Source organism: Coloeus monedula (assembly GCF_965178545.1).
Source record: "Coloeus monedula genome assembly, chromosome: 5".
Taxonomy (NCBI): domain Eukaryota; kingdom Metazoa; phylum Chordata; class Aves; order Passeriformes; family Corvidae; genus Coloeus; species Coloeus monedula.
Window position 1 is genome coordinate 56,485,008 of NC_138785.1, and position 17,463 is coordinate 56,502,470.

General features: G+C 40.1%; 1 protein-coding gene across 1 annotated transcript in view; it reads right to left on the reverse strand.

Annotated features, from left to right (window-relative positions):
* TBC1D19 (TBC1 domain family member 19) overlaps positions 1-7,809 on the reverse strand; it is a gene marked incomplete at its 3' end in the record, with an annotated part of 46,299 nt that extends 38,490 nt beyond the window's left edge. Inside the window, exon 1 of the mRNA XM_082281511.1 lies at positions 7,677-7,809. Within this exon, the coding sequence (XP_082137637.1) occupies positions 7,677-7,775 (99 nt within the window). The 5' untranslated portion in view covers positions 7,776-7,809. The remainder of the gene's footprint in view (positions 1-7,676) is intronic.
* Positions 7,810-17,463: the final 9,654 nt, after the last annotated feature.

A 17,463-nucleotide genomic window follows, 5' to 3' on the forward strand; every position in this document is an offset into this window, starting at 1 on the left:
TCCTCAGAAGATTTTGTGCACCTTTTTGTAAATGTTAGCTTTGTCTTTGAGTTATATATGGCTAATTCTAATCTCAAGGTCCATGGGGTGTTTACCTGTCAGGCCCGGTACACTTTTTAGATATGCAAAAAAAACCCCTCACAAATACAACTCATTGACAGATGAATCACGCAAGAAAAGAAAGCTCCAGTACAATCTACAAGAACAGGGGAATTTTTGGAGATTCCTGGCAATTCTGGAAATTGATACAGCATACTGCATTAAAAGGCATTAAGGAGTTCAGTCCACAGACTACTTCCCATTTTCCCTGTCAGGCCAAAAGAACAACAGGGGTCTTTCTTGTAAACCATTGTTCCCAACAGAGCCTGTTCCCCAGCTGCAGAACATAAAATCCAGCAACTCTCCTGTATGCAGCAGAAAGGCAGTCAAAATGGAAACAGGAGAGCACGCGGAAAGTTTTCTCCAAGGATTACGTTAGTGCATCAACCTCCACCTTTGCCTCTTCATGCTCATGTATTCAGTCAAGTTCTACGTCATTATTCCTAGCCCTGCTGCAGCTGCAGCCAATATTCTTGGGCTAATTTTTAATTTATCAAAACATCTATCTTTAGCATCTTTAGCATGTCCTTTCCCTTCTCTTGGCTGAAAAAAGCTCTACTGAGACAAATTTTCACATATGAATTGTGAAAATTCCCCCCCCCCCCCCCCCCAGATTATGGGGCCACTTTTGTCTCTACTTTCACCAATTCAGGGCTCAATTGCAAAAGCCTCCTCCCATTTACACTCCCTTTTGTTTACTTCCATACTATGATCAATACATTCCTAAATGCTAAGCAGAACAAGAGAGCCACAGAAACTGTTGGGACTCACTGCCCACTGGACTGCTGATCACTTTTCAAATCAGAAATTAGATACCTGAGAATGTGGCAAACAGTCCAGCTGGCAGCTGCACCCAGTTTTAACACAGACCATACTCTAGCTCTGTGTAACACAACAAGGGAAAATACTCACTTTGGTAAGTGAAAGGAACTCTCTTCAGAACTGTTTTGCTGTAACTTAACAGTATGGTACCTCATTGGAATTTATATGGGTGTTTATGGGAACTAAACTGAGGAATCAAGGGAACTTAGCAGAGCTGATGTTCCAAAATTATTAGTCCAGGTCTCCCACATAATCTTGCTTTTCCTTCGGATTAATTGATCTAACTTATTTCTGTGTTGTACTGTGCTGGAAAACACATTTAGGTGTTTATATTTCAGGTAGGGTTGGTTTGTTTTAAACTGCGTGGTACAACATACTGACTAAGTCTCATTTGCATTGCTATCCCCTGCAATTTTTTGGTAGAATGAAAAATATGTTGACAGAATTTTATTTATATAAAAAAGCATTACTACAACTTTATGCAGATAAAAATGCCTGGATAATAGTTATTGGGAAAAAACCCCACACTGATTTATACTCATGAACGGAATTAATTTCCTGCATGATCAAAATGCAGCAAACACCCAGGTAGAACTACCAATTTCAATACACACATCTTGATGAAAGAGTATCTTACTTCTATAAGAAAAATAGTATCTGTTACTATAAGGAGACTATCGCAAGCAGGGCAATAGAGAGTGAGCAATATAGAGGAACAATCCATGAAGGCAAAGGGTGAAAGCTAGAACAGGGAATAAGTCAAGTATTCAGAGGCTGAGTCAGGCCAATACAGAGCCCTGAAAGGAAACAGGAATGAAAGTAGCACATTTCAGCAAGAAATAACAATTATTTTTAATAAATGTTAATGCCTAACAATTTTTCCCTGTAAAACTAGCATTGTGCATAATCTTATAGATAGGGCACCAAGGTCCAGGTGTTGGATGTCTGTGTTCCTCTGCAGTGCTGGTCAGCTTCTTGCGAATCAAGAAGCATCTGTCTCTTCCACATTCCTTCATAAAACAAGGTATCATTACAGCATTTCTTGGCACCCCTAACTCTTCAGCTGTACAGCACAGTAGGATAGTTTGGGGACTTTCAAAATTTTGCCAAATTTGCTGGTGGCTAAAGCACCTCTAGCAATCTTGTGTGTACATCTTTGATTTTGGAAAGGTATCCTGAGATCTGGGCAGTCGCCACCTAAGTGATACTCTAAATGTACTCTCTGTACTCTTCATCTGGATGCCAAGATGGAAGAAAATCCAAACACTCAACACTGATGTGGCTTAAAGCAAGCAAAAGGATAGCACAACAGTAAGATTAACAGGCTGGTGGAAATAGTAAATTGATTCACAGAGGAACTCAACACAGAGATCAACCTACTGGCAAATTAGCATCTAAATTTGAAAGTGGCATTCAGTCATCATGACTGGAGCAGCATTGATGATGCAAGAGATGATCAATCAACCACAGCACTAAAAGAAGTATAGGAAAATAGCTAGAGGACCAGCAACATACTACAAAGAGGAGGCTTGACAGAACAAAGTGTTCCAGCATAACTCCTGTGTTAAACTACTTCTTTTCTCAACAAGAATAAACACTGCAGAGAAGCGATCCAACTATACTGAAATGTGGAACTGCATCAAGTGAACATGTATTTTTATCCTGCTGCAAACAGTTCTGCAAATAACTTTAGACAATCTAAATATTTTTACATCCACCATAAAATTATGCCTTTTCTGTTTAGAGAAACATGTACCCTCTCAAACCATTTATTACTGTTCATTATGATTTTACACAAGTGCACAATGTTTTTCAGTTTTATTGCTATTATTTCCCAAATTACAATAAAGCACAATCCCCAAATATAATCCATCTTTAGAAGGAGTAAATTCAATGAAAGCTAATAAATATTCACCTTTTCTTATATACTCCATTCTACCATAACCGGACTTTATCAGGATCAAGCTGATTTGATAAAAACAACTTCAAGCACAACCACAACAACTTTAACATAAACACTTGCTAAAAACTTAAAACCCTGCAACTTCAAGGGAGAGATTTTAGTTTGTTATACATTGCTGTAACAGAAAGAGGAATCATTCTGAGCCTAACTAAACATATTTCAATAAGTGTGAAACCCTGATTACACTGTCGTTTTCCAACCCTTCTACATTTCTACATGAACTACACTAAGGGAAAAAGTACTGTGAACTTTCTTATAAAGTACTTATTATACAAGTAAAAATAACCTATTAGATATAGAGAGCTACAATCAGCCTCATACAGGAGTAAACAGCTTCAAATGCTATGCTGTGCTAAAAGATATGAGGATATATTTTAATAATGTAATTTTAGCGTTTAATAAATTTTCTAGGTTTTATCTGTATATAAAACTACTGCTGAAAATAAAATACACAAGGCAAAAAACTTTAGTATTCCACATTACTAAAAAAGTACTACTCTGCCAATCAAGCTTGCATTGCTTCTGAACTCCATCATCTGATCAACACATACTCAACTGCGTTCAATTTAAAATTCACTGTAATACAAATATTACAGCTGAAACACTTAAAGGTAGAAGCTCTATCAGCAGGTATAGCAAATCCTTTGCCAAATACAATGCATGAAAATGAACCACTAATTATCCATGATGACTCATGAGCCTACATTTGTTTGCTAATTTTTATTAAATAAATGCTACATTGCACAGAAACATTCTCCTCCTTAATTTGATCTTTTATTTCAATTGAGATTGGTATCAATTTTTTTTTTCACAGCAAAAAATGTCATGAAAACAATATGCTAAGATATCTTGCAAACCATTCACTCCACCTAAATTATTCTAAGCTTATTTACCTACACTCTCTTTAGAAGCACAGTCAGGCACTACTCCAGCTCCAATGTTCCTAGTGCTCCCAAAGCAAGTCCTCTCCTCCTTTGCCCCATCTGAAGCCTTGTAAAGACCCTTACCTCTCCCTTTGATCAGTATTGTCCTTAAACCCCTCTGGTTCTATCACAGGTCTGCTCAAAGAATGATGGCACATTCCCCTCCTCCAGACAGTATTTCTGATTATGACATCTCCTCTCCACCATTCTTCGTACCTTCAGGTACCTCCTACAATCTATTCTCACTCTCAAACTTAATTGCTACAGTGGGGTGGGATGGGGTATCAGGCCTGATTTCTGCACTTACATTACCCCTCTTTACCTACTTTAACAGCCCTTATCGTGCTTTTCTTTAAGTGCCCTTTCAGGTTGTCCCACTCCAGACATACCCACAAGAAACAGATTTGAGAACATTTACATAGACAATGCCCATGGGGACTCCTTGCACTGTGAGTCTTCCTCGTTCCATTTGAAACATAATTTAGAACATTTACCTTTCATTTTATTGTCTCATCCTGTTTTAGAAAAGTACCCCAGGAATAAACTACTGAAACTTTTGTTTGTTGTCTGGTTTTGTTGGGATTTTTTTTAACTTTACTTGTTATTTGCCCCTGGTCACTAGAGGTCCTGGGCAACTCTGAGTTAGATTGATTTCTATTAAAAGTTTGCATGGGACAAAAATTAATATTGATTAATAAAGCTCAAATTCCTTCAAACACTATGAAAAACAAAGTTTCTGAATTGGCTGCAAAATGAAAATGTGCTAAAGTGGTAGCACATTTTTCATTTCTCTGAACTGTTTCATTTTTATTGTCAGTTCACTGACACAGATTTTCCCTAAAACAGAATTTAAGCAAGATTTCACAAAATAATTTGTTTTAAAACTGCATTTTGTCCTTGAAGATGTCCATGTCTTAGTTCTTCCAGACACCTCTAAATCTCTACCTTAAAAACATTTGCAATTCAGACAGAGAAGAGAAAAAATAAGATAAAAACAAACAAATTTAATTACAAACTTGCACAGTGAAGTTGTGCCCAGAAAATGAGATATCTCCTCTGCTACCCCACTAACCCCAGCAGCAATTCTACCTGTCGAAAAGTTACTACCTAGTATTTTGGTTCTTTGTGACTGTTACTCTTTCCTTTCAAATACCTTACAAAATATGTTCAGAAGAAATTCCAAAGCAAATGATAGGCACATTAGCACTCTTTCCCGCATTAATCTCTCTTATTAACTGCAGTAATATTATCAATATATCAAAACTCAACCTACAGAAATTAACCTAACATTTATTTATTTATTCATTCATCACTTACAAGCATATGACACTCCCTCTACTTCAATCCTTGGGATAAAAATGTGATTGTCTTGGTATCCCCAGAGGTCAAGCTGTGACAGCAAATCATTTGATGCCCATGCCAAAGTTATTTCAAAGAGATTGTGTATCACAGCCCTTGACACTAGCTCAGGCTCCCAGTGACAGCCAAGCAAAGCACTGGTTTGATCAGTTCATAACCACAGGGCTACTCTATCACCTCTCACAAATAATGTCAGGATACTGTGTTTTCCCCAAAATTCTATTAACTCATCAGTGAAACTGTTCATTCTGAGCTCTCCTTCCTAGACAATAAAAGAAGAGATGAATTTACAAAACATAGTTTTTGTTAATAACTAAAATACTGTTTCTAAGACTATATGTTCTCAAAATTTCAGGCAATATTTTAATGGACCTTAAGATCCATTTTGACTCTAATGTTTTCTGAGACAGTAAATATTTTTGAGGAACAAATATCAGCAACATCATTTCCTACGCTAAGAGATGAAGAATATTTGTGAAGTATAACTGCAGTATAAATACCCAGAACAAAAGTAAGTTTCACTCTATAGCACTGAAGTGATACCAAAGAGTTCTCAAAATACAGTGTGCATCTCCCAAAATCGTTTGAAATCCCCTAAAATGGGACCACCCTTCAAAATCACAAATGGTGCAGACCGAGCATTGTTAACCAGCAGACAAAAAGCCCCATCACATCCTACCAGTAAACTGGAGTTCAGGTGTGATGCACAGCAACAGCTAAGATTTCATATTTGACAGTGCAACTCCAGCAATACCCCATGTAATGTGAGGAATATCAAGCACTAATTTAATACAGAGTGAAGCAAAACTCAGAAACTTTAAGAATTCTGCAGAGCTGCTAAAGGATGGACACGAGACAAGCCACTCCAATGCATGGTATAGCACTAACATGTCTAAAAATACAAGTCTCCCATACAGGAAAGAACATACATGCATGCAAGGTCAATAAGAAAACCCTCTCTATCATGAACACACAGATTCCTGACAAACACAGCGTACATTTGGCCCTACTAATTTAAACTACAATCTCCAAGAGTGAATTCATTTGATTGAGAAATCCCATCATTGATGTATCTATAAACTTTCAGATCAGTACACTAATCCATAGCTCTGATTCAACATTCTATTATAAACCTTTCAAACACAACTCCTAAAAATAAACTTGAATATTTGTTGCCCTGTTTCTCTTCTTTCCCCTTAGCACTCCATATGACTAGAATGGTCATTTGACCTAGATAAACACTTTTTTTTTCTTCTCCGTGCTTCCTCCTGTCTCAAAAAACCCATGCAAAGTGTAAAATGACTGTGAAATCAGGCCCTGCCAGAGACAGGGATGAAAGAATGCACGCGGAAGGGAGTGCCTACGGGTTTGTTGTAAGCAGTAACGGAGTTATTAAAGGAGAGTTCACTGTTTTGAGGACAAGGTCTGACTCTCCACTCCTCATGTCAGGCTATTTAGGATACTCAACTTCCCGACATTTAGCAGAACCCAGCCTCTAAACTATCCCATAATTCCAGCCCCCTTCAAGTCATGCACATTTGCTTACTCAAATACTTAGAAAGCCCTGTCAACAGAAGCAAGGCAGACACACATCGATAAAAGTATTAGAGACCAAACCATCAAATTTAAATACAAAACAAACAAAAGACAAACAAAAGCGGTGTCACTTGCTATAGAAAGCTTTAGGGACATTCAAAGAGGAAAATCATGTTTCACTTAAAAATGCAACAAAACTAATGGACAGATAATGGACATGGCATCCTAAAAAAAAAAAAAAACACCAACAAAAAAGCCCTGTATAATTTTAAGCAATGTTGGGGGGGAAAAAAAAAACAACACGAAAAGCACAAGATTTTATAAAACCCAACCCAAAATATTTCAGTAAGGCACAATATTTGTTACAGCACCATGACTAGGTTATTATGATCACGAAAACTGACGCAATTTTAATCTGAAACATACTAAATTAAATTCAGCTGAAATATGAAAATCTGGCTTCAAGTACGGATAAGTTATTAAATATTAAATAAAGCAACTGTTTTCCCAGCTACTAAAATGTACTTCCATGCGTGGTTTTTTTTCATTTATTTTCCCTTCTTTTCACCAAATCCTCATTTTCTCAGGGGCACTAGAGGAGCGGGGGAGGGTGGGTGGAATTTAAAGCTCTCCAAATTAAAGATTAAAAAACCAATTCGTTTCAGGACCTCTATTTGAGGAAGTGAGATTTCAGACGTACAGTCTTCATATTCACTGCGAAATCCTTGGGTCCCAAGGGAAGACACAATAAACACGGCTCTAAAAACCACACACGCGGCTCTCCGGCCCCGCCGAGGAGGAACAGGAGCGGGAGGAGGAAAAGAGGGAAGGGACGAGTGGCACCGGGAAGCCCCGGACCCCCTGCCCACGCGGAGGCCACACGGGCCGGGAGCGACGGCCGGGAACAAAGCGCCGGGGAGGGGCAGCGCGGAAGGGAGGCGTGCGTGGGGGCACAGCGGCAGGTCAGGGCTCACCCGGGCCTGTCGCTCCAGCTGTGAGTGGAGGCTGGAGCCCTGCAGCCGCTGCACGACCCTCGCGATGGTGAGGGACAGCCCGCGGTCCGGGTCGAGCATCGCGGCCCCCGCCCGGCCGGGCCGCCTTCGCCGCCGCACCGCCGCGTTACCCGGCAACGGCGGCAGCGGGCGCCCCTCTGCGGCTGCGTCCGGGCGGGAAGCGGCGCCGCACTGAAAGGTTCCCCGCCGCCCCGCTCTGAAGGGGGAGGAAGGCGCCAAGAGACGTAGCTGCTCGTGGTCGAAAGGAACGACCTAAATCAGAGGGTCTGCAAACAATCAGAAAGTTTTAGTAGCAAACTACTGGAAAGCGTTATGCCCTGCCCTACTATGTAAGGACAGAACGAACAGCAGGCAGGGAGGCAGGAAGGCAGGACGAGTCCTGAGTCCTGGGCGGATACCTTTTTATGGACAGGTTTCTCCGACCCGAAGCCATGTTTCTGTGTGCTTCGTGAGGGATACAAGTCGGCCTGTACTGATGCGGAGTTTTATTGCACTTTTGGGTATTTTACCCTTGTCTGCTCAGCATGGTGAGGTGTTAGCTCGGGCTCGGTACCGGGAGCCGACACAGTCCCCATCTAAGCCGAGCAGGTGTGTGGCGCTATGTGCACCTCCCTGCATGATATACCTGCATGGAACTTTAATCTATTTAGCTCTTCTGGCAAAATCTGTTCCTATGTGCATCAGTAGCAGAACCATGTAATCAAATTTTTACTTAATAAACTAATTTACTGAGTCAGAATACCGACTTTTAAAGTCCTAGAATGATTAATAAATAAGCTAAGAGAGGAGATAACATGGAAAAGCCGATCATTGACCTCCAAAGCATTAGGACCCATTTTCAGCTCTGAGGATGACCTCTGTAAAACAAAGAATGTTTCAAGATTCTGAAACATCAGGAGTAACTTTTTCACTGTTGGGAGTGACAGATATGAGGAAATGATAGCTGTCATCAGTTGTGTCAGTAAAAAAAAACCAACTACATATAATGGGTATAAAAATGCACCTGAACTCATTTGTCTGCAACCAGTTTTGACTTATCTGTGAGCATTTCTGGATAAAATGAAGTTTAAAGAACAGTAATAGAAGATCAGAGATAAGGTTCTTTAATGAACTGTAGAGAAACCTGAAAAAGTCACTCATGCTAATCAAAATACTGAGCAGGTGTTGCTTCTCAGTTCCTGGAGAGCATGGGGAAATCAAGTGCCCAGTTGTCTATCAGTACATTGAATGTCTATTCTGATTTACATCAGGTTTTCTGTCAATTCTTTTCTTACATGCATGTATGAATTTAGGGGCAACAGTGAGCACGGGGGTTTTTTTCTGTGTATAGAGAGAGTTAATGAAATTTTTGTCTACAGTCCCAACTGAACAAGCATACAAAGTGTAATAGCTTTCTGTGCTAGTTCCTAAAAAGTCTGCAAAATGTTCCCATACACAGAGTACCTCTCCTTATTTTGTTTTGGGTTTTTTGTTGGGTGTTTTTTGGTTTTGTTTTTATTTTTTTTTTTTAATTGACAAAGATCATTTGTTTGTGTAGGAACTTCACCTGCTAAGAAAAGCACATGCAGAAAACTGGAGCATAAGCTCTGAAGGTCAGTAGCTGAAATCCAGAATTTTACATTTCAGCTGCAAGTGTGAGAGAAAGCCCTCCCTCCTTGCCTGGCACAGTCTTCAGCAGCATTTTCCTTTCCAGTTTGTGAGTGAACCTGTGAACTGCCACAGGGATGGCAGTCTTACATGGTGTTTGGTGAGCGTGTTTGACACAGGGCTGCTTGACATGTGAGGACTCAGAGTTGGGTACATTCCTACTGGTAGCACAACGCAGTCTCTGGATGCTTTCCATGTGGTGATCTGCAGGCACCGTGTTCGGCCACATGGCAGGTCGTGGAGTGGGACAGAAGCCACAACACCTTGCTGATTAGAAATGTGTGTTTCCCTGCTACAGCGGAATATGGGGAAATGATACATCAGGTGAGTTTCATGTGGAATGCATAAGACTTTGAAGGTCTGCAAAAGCCATCCTGATGTCTATAGGTCAAGAAAACAGGACAAAAAACTAATGTTAGCAGCAGATGAGTAATTTCCTGAAACTGACTACCTCTGCTCCAAGTTTTCCTTTGTAACCCTCTGCGTGTATACATCTGTCACTCTTCATTCCCTGTTTTCTTAGGCTATTTCCAGTCTGGTTTCCTTCCACTGGGTTTCCCTTTGGCCAATAACATTTCCAGTATGGGTTGGAAAACTTACTTTCTGTAAATGCCAATCCAAGCTAAAAAGTAAGGCAATATAAAGAGAGAATCTCCAGAATCTTACCAAGTGCTGTTAACAGCTTCTTGTGTATCCCTACCATATCTAGTTAAGAAATCTCATGCTTAAGTGTGTGCTCCTTTCTTGTTTCCTTACAAGGAGTGTACTGCATAGCAGCTTGAGAAATACAGGGTCGTTGTTAAAAAATATCACTTAAATAACAGGCATTGGCAGAAATCCCAACTAATGCTTTAGCCTATCCCCCTGGTATCACATGACTGGTTTAACTTGGTTCATGTGATAAGTTTTTGACAATTATGGCTTTTTCATAATGATTTACTTTTAAACTGCAAGTAAGCAACTGCAGTACAGTCAGCATAGAGTGGTTTTATGATGTCCAGTACCACATACCAGAGGTAGCTTGTTGGTTTTATCAGGAGGTCTGGTGTAGATGTCATAGTTTTTCTGTTTTGGGTTGTTGGTCTTTCCCTCTCAGTGTCTCAGTCTTACACCCTTGACCACCAATTTTCTTCCCTTTGTATTTCTCCTCCATTTGCAGCTGCAGTGCTCTACAGTGTTATACCTTTGTTTACTGTGTTTTGTGCCAAGTTACTTCACTTAACTGTTCTTGATACTGGTATCCCAAGTGTCTTTTATTAATCTGCCTCGACGGGTCTGGAAAGCATCGAGAATTTGGCAATGGAAAGTAAAAATTACATAGTCAGTCAGCTTGGCTTTTTCCATGTAATATGTTAGTTGACCTAATATCAAACAGGGCTGTCTGCAGCTATCACTAAAGGAGGCAGTGGTGTTGTATGACAGATAATGGGTGAGGGAAGACAACAAAATCCCAGCAAGGTCAATAAAATCCCAACAGTCCCAATCACAAAATCCCAGCAGCCAACAAAATCCTAGCACTTCCTAGAGAGAGTCAGCTGCTCACAAGACTCTCTTCCCCTAAGGAATTCACAACACCCATGCTGCCCTGATCCCATCTTCACCTTTCATTCTGTTGCTGTGAGAAATGCCAAGTCATGAAGTCTCCTCTTGGGGCTCCTTTCTCTGCTGAGGGAGCAGGGGTGCGGAGGGGCTGTAGGGGGAACACTGCCCCCTTACCTGTTCTGAGGGTGGGTGCCTTCATGCACTTAGTGCTGGCAGTAAAAGGGAACAAGGTACGGTGCAGATTAGGACTAAGCATGCAATCATTGGGACTTATTACTGTAGGTGAGCCACTTCCCTTTCCTTGGCAGCCTGAGTGCCAAGGGGGTTAATGCTGTCTGGGGAGAGCTGCATATTGCATTCAGCCTGAAAATGTATCATAAATATTGTGTAGCTCTCTAAGTTTTTTTTGTGTTGCATGAGACACTGCCAGGAGGATGGTAGTGTGGGCAAACCCTAGTGGCAGTCTGGGTGAAATGTAAGGATGGCTGTGTCCCAGATCAGCCAAGTGCCACAGAAACCTAGGTTTAGGGAAAACAATCAAACAAACAAAAAACAAACAGAAAACCCCCAAACAAACCAAAACCAAATCAAAACCAAAAAACAACAACAACCCAACAACTTTCTATTTTCTGCCAAAACAGAAGGATAAGACATTAGAGGAAAAAACCTCAACAAACTCAATCAAAAGCTACACACATCCTCCCTTACTCCCCCAACCCTCCAAATCCACCTTTCTTCTGACAGGGTACTTTTATTCCCGTTCAGATAAACTGGATTTTTTGTGTAGTTGGTTAGTGTTCTTTTCATCTAAAAGCTACTCCTGGCCAAAACTTCACGTCTTCTTTCTCCACTTGGAGCTATTTTAATTCATGAGGGCTTAAAATCCATAACCTCAGTCCTCCATTTCAAGCCATTATCAGAACTTCACTTGTGAACTAAAGTGTCAGGTTCCAATAGATTTCTCATCTGAGCAGGTACTTTCCGAGAATATCATATTCAGTCTTTTATTGGGTGTGCTCACCCTTTATATTAGACAAATGTATATTAAACTTTAATCTCTGTTATGGGCCAATCCTGCAAGATCCCCTTTATAATATCCACTGGTTCCCTTGTGCAGTCAGAATCATGATATATTGTTTGGAACTGATAACAGAGGAATGACAAAAGAAGAAAGTTCTGCCAGTGACTCACCCTCCTGACTTTCAAACTTTATTCAAATTACCAAAAAGTGACTCTGTATTTTGACAAGTTTCAATACTTTCTTTAAAATAATCAGTTCCTGTGGAGTAATGAGATTTTCACCCCCCCCCCCCCCCATACCACTGATGCAATCTGAAGAACTGAGGAAGTTTAGATGATGTATCTTCACTTATCAGAGCAGAAAACATCTCTTACTGCAGACTGTTGTTCATGAGACATAATATATTGTCTCTAATATGTTGCTGAACTTGAGAGTTAGTCTTTGACTACCAGTGATATCAAGGATTATCAGTCTAGTTTTACGAGTTTCTCATTGCTTCAATTCTTTATTTTAGGTAATTTCCTACCAAACCTTGGCTTTAGATAGGTGTAAGCCTCTCTCGAGTGGACCATGTATCTCAGGTCATAATATCTATTACTGGTACTTTTTTGTAGCATTTCTGAGTCATAGCAGGAACTGTGAGTTATCAAATATGTAACAAAACTAACATGCACAAAGTCCCTAGTTTTTCTAGTGTTATTAGATTTAGTTAATTTTTATGTGTTCTCTTATTAGTCAAGTAACACGGGGTTTAGCAGTAATACTCTGTTTCTTCTGGTTGGTAAAATCCCACATGTGCACTGTGCATTAAGATATAATTACGCCAACGTAGGATTTCTTGGACTTAAAGCAGAAATTGAGTCTTTTGATCTAGATACACACTGAAGAGAAACACATGCTGAATCACTAGTACAGTTTATACACTGAGTAGTTTATGCAATTCCTGCATGGCATATATATTTTGTATCTTTAAATTGTATATTCAGCTGAGAGCAAGTCTGTCGGGAAATTTACACAACTATTGCACTTAGCCAAACCTTTTAAAAGACATGATTCAGCATTCCTGAACAAGCATTTTCTCAATTCACACACAGCAGCTTACTTTAGCTATTTCTTTTAAGGTTTTTACAAACTTTAGCCAATTGGTCTGTAAGGAAGAAATGCAGTAAAAAGAACTGTCTCAGTAGATCCTTAGTTAACATCTCCATGTCAGAGCTTACAGGTGTGTGGGTGTGCTAGGGTGAGATTCTGTGTTCTTTTCAAACCTATGGATTCCAGTGGGTCTATGTGATCAAAATGTAAGTAGAATTTGGTTCTTGTCTGTCACAAGAAGTATGTTCTTTTTAAAAACAGAAACAATCTGATCTAGTGGGTGGCATCCCTGCCCTTGGAGGGGGGGATTGGAACTAGATGATCTTTAGGGTTCCTTCCAACCCAAGCCTTTCTATGATGCTATGAAAATGTCTAAAAACATATGTGTGGTGATGTTTTATATCTACTTTTGAAAAATATCAAACCCTCTCATTCTCTGTTTATTTGTTACAGAATATTGAGCATTACTCTACTGAAATAGCTTCTCAATGCTATATCCTATATTATTGCAGTAGGGGAATTTGTCTTCTGTGGAAAACATAATAGATGTTTTAAGGTAGTCTGTTATACTTTTGTTCACTGCCTGAAATATATACAATTTACTACTCAGTCATATCAGTGTGTGTTGCAAGTCTTCAACAACCAGCAGACCACCTTGGATACATTATTTAGTGTCTAGATCATAGCTGCCTTCTCCTTAATCATTAAGAGGTAGAACTATAAACTTCAGTGGCAGAACAAGGATCTCTTCTTGGATACTTTTTATTCTTCTGATTAAGATTTGATGACAAAGTTGATTAATCCTTTCTCTTCTTTTTTTTTTTTTTTTTTTTTTTTTTTTTTTTTTTGTTCCATGTGAAGGATTATTCCATTGTTTCATTTTCTTGTTTGATAAATTTTCAAATAGATGATTCAAAAGTAAAGAATAAACCTAGAGGAACTAGAAACTCTTGAAGGGTTTTTGTAATGGTTATGGTTAACCAGCTACTGTAACTGTTCAAAGGAACAATCTAGTTTAAGTCATAAAGATTTTTACTTCCATTAAAAGGATTTTTCAGATATCTTTTACCTTAATTTCTGCTTCCTTAACTTGATGTCTGCTCTGTTGGAAAGACAGCTGGAAGTGCCACAAAAAGGAAATGCTGAACGAGCAGAACATAGCAAGCAGAACCTTCATAAATTTCTCCGTTTTGTCTCCCGTGATGGTGCTTTCCTTTTCCTGTACCGACAAATGCTGTATATCATCGAAAGGGAGCACCAGGCACTGATTAAATATCATCACCAGCTATGGACTAGAATCTTCTCTGACACATCTCAGGCCATGGTGGGGGCCTAAAGAATCCTATGTTGAAATACTTGCAGTTGTCCTATATTAATTCAAAAGAGATTGTCAGAATGTAAAACTGAGCCCTAATTTCTAAATTTCTACCATTTCTCTGTTTATATGAAGGAATACATTATTGCAGAAAATTATCTGAAACACTGGTTACTAATACTGCCTGTTACAGGAATTGTTGTGCATATATGAAACACAACGAAATGATCAAGCTTTTACTGTGGAAATAAGTTCATTATAATAACATGCTCAAGAATTCGCCCAAAAAAGAGTGGAACAGTGCGATAGAAGAGCACACATATGTCAAGCACAGCTCTGAAAGCTGGATTCAGAGCCATTGAGTAGCAGACTACCCTGCTTTCACTAAGCCAAAGCATACAAATTAATATACGGATCTGCTTAAAGGAAAAATTACACCAAAATATTATACACAGCTCTAGGGAGGACAGACAAACCCAAATGATTTGATTTCAGATGAAGCTCTGCACATGGAAACCAAAAATTTTAAATATAAAAATGCAGTTAGGTTTTCTGGTTTGCATCACTGTTTAGAGGTCTGTGAAGAAATCTTTCAAATGCACAACAAATTTGCTAAATTAAAAAAAGGACAGAGGTAGTACCTAAAAAATTGTATTATTTTGTTAATTACAGGATACAGGCTTGAATCTTACAATCTATATTGCAACATGTCCCCAGAAAGACAAGGAAGGAAAATGAGAAAACATTCACAAAGGTGAATGTGCTAAAGGGCTCAGGAAGGGTTGAAATAAATTGTATTTATTGCAAAAAATAAAGTGAAGAGACAAGGTATGAAACTGATAAACCAAAAACTGTACAGCCTAGCTGAGACTATCAGTCGTTAATATGAGCAAGCAGTCATGTAGCAATGCAATTTATCATTGATCACTTTTGTTCTTCATAGGAAGGACCCCTGTGGCCAGCATTCCTATCCACTGTTTAGCAAAGAACACATTTTCCAGAGCAGATGGGATAAAATGTGCTCTGAGCTTAAATAAATACATGTATACACTCTAGTAGTTAGTGTGGATAAAATTTCCTGGTCTTTGTCTGAAACTGCGTCAAGGCATGCACTCATAGAGAGTAGAGCAGGGTGAATTTCTGCTGGACAGTATATAGCAACAACCTAAAATATAGAATTAAAATACCTCATTGGTGTTGTTCAACAGCAGAAGAGCTTTTCATTTTGGCAAAATTAGGCTAATAACAAAAGCAGCATAATAAAGGTTTAGATCAAAGGTGTGATACATAAGCTTGTCTCCCCACATATGTATTGGCATACAGGGAAATAACAGCATGAGATCATCACAGAATATCCTGAGTTGGAAGGCACCCATCAGGATCATCGACTCCAGCTCCAGACCCTGCACAGGACCATCCCCAAGAGTCACACCATGTGCCCGGGAGTATTGTCCAAATATTTCTTGAGCTCGGTCAGACTTGGTGCTGTGACCACTTCCCAGGGGAGCCTGTTCCAGTGCCCAGCCTCCCTCTGAGTGAAGAACCTCTTCCTGATATCCAGCCTAAACCTCCCCTGACACAACTTCATGACATGGACTCTTTGAAGGAAGCTACTTTTAAAATGTAGGGTTGGGGGGGGGTTTTTTCCAGATGTATCTATAAGGTTTGCAGCAATAATATGGATGGGACAAAAACTTTAAAAAGCTTGTAGAACAGGTTTGGTAGGGGATTTGTCAGAGAAAATGTATATATGGATGTTGATTTTATGATCAAATATTCAAATAGAAAAACACTTTACTTTGGCATCATTATTCAGTGGTTTACAACACCAAAACCTGCCAAGTATCTATAGCCATGCAATGGTTTTAACTTCTAGTGAAATGTAACTGTGACATGAGTTAATATCCTTTTTTCTTTAAAATATTTTTTTAAAATATCTTTGTGTAGCAAGATACTACTAGCTTTCATAACTTTATCCAAGAGGCACAAATCTTTGAGACTTAACCATTTATTTCCTCCTTAAAACTGGAAGTAACACCACTGTTGGGAATACTGAATCCAGCTCAGTTGGGTTGCCTAAGAGATGGACACTCCAGACCTAAGGTGCCTTTTTCAAATTCACAGTTTTGGTTAAGTTGGCCTAAAGGAGGAGAAATCTACACACAAATAGGATGGGCAATAAGTAAAGAAGCACTCATGAGGATGCACTGAAGAAGGAACAGAAGTTGTTACCATGCCACTAACTAAATGAGCCACCATGTCAGGATGATGGAAAAAGTGTAAGCAAGGAAAAATCCTGGGTTTTTTCTCATTCCCCTGTACTTTTAAGGGAAATGAAACTTACTGCCTTCTTGATAAGTAAACTGGATTTTATCAAAAACTATCAATTTGTACTGCCAGTTTCTTCTCAAACAGCATTAAATCTGTAAGGCCTTGGATATTTATTAACACGTCAGAACACAAGGATAAAAGTTTCCTATTATTTTAGGTTGGATAATATTGTATATGACCTACAGTCATGTTCCACCGTGGGGAACTGCGTAGAGTTACTTTAAAAATGGATGGTTGGGAACGAAATTAAGCCAAACGAGTAAAACGTTGTATCTGAAAAACCGTTTATTGGTAACAAAAAGGAGAAGGAAAAGGAGTTGCCCAAACGAAAGAGGGCTAGAAGAGACAGGCAAGAAATGAAAATGGAAAAGGAGTAGGGGAGATGAGAGAGAGCGGACAGAGAGAAAAAGGGGGCGTTACCAGCAGCAAGGCAGGGCAGTGCTGTCGGTGTCCAGGCGGCCCCCCTGGACACGCAGGTGAGCTCGCTGCCTGCCTGTGGCCGCCTGTGGCTCGGACCGAGCCTGCGCGGCTCCCGGCGGGCGCGGCTCCCGCGGCGACGGCCCCGGGCACGCGGTGAGCGGGCGCTCGGACGGGAGGAGCAGGACCCTGGACAGGGTCGCGGCGCCCGCCTGGATCGGGGCGGCAGGGAAGGAAGCGGGCAGCCCGGGCAAGGATGCGGGGCAAAGTGGTCAGGGGCACAGGAAGGCTGGACAGGTGTGAGGGCGAACCAGCGAGGGCAGGAGAGCCAGAAGGCAGGCTGGGGCCAGGGCAAAGGAGGGAGCGAGCCCCAGCGAGCAGCA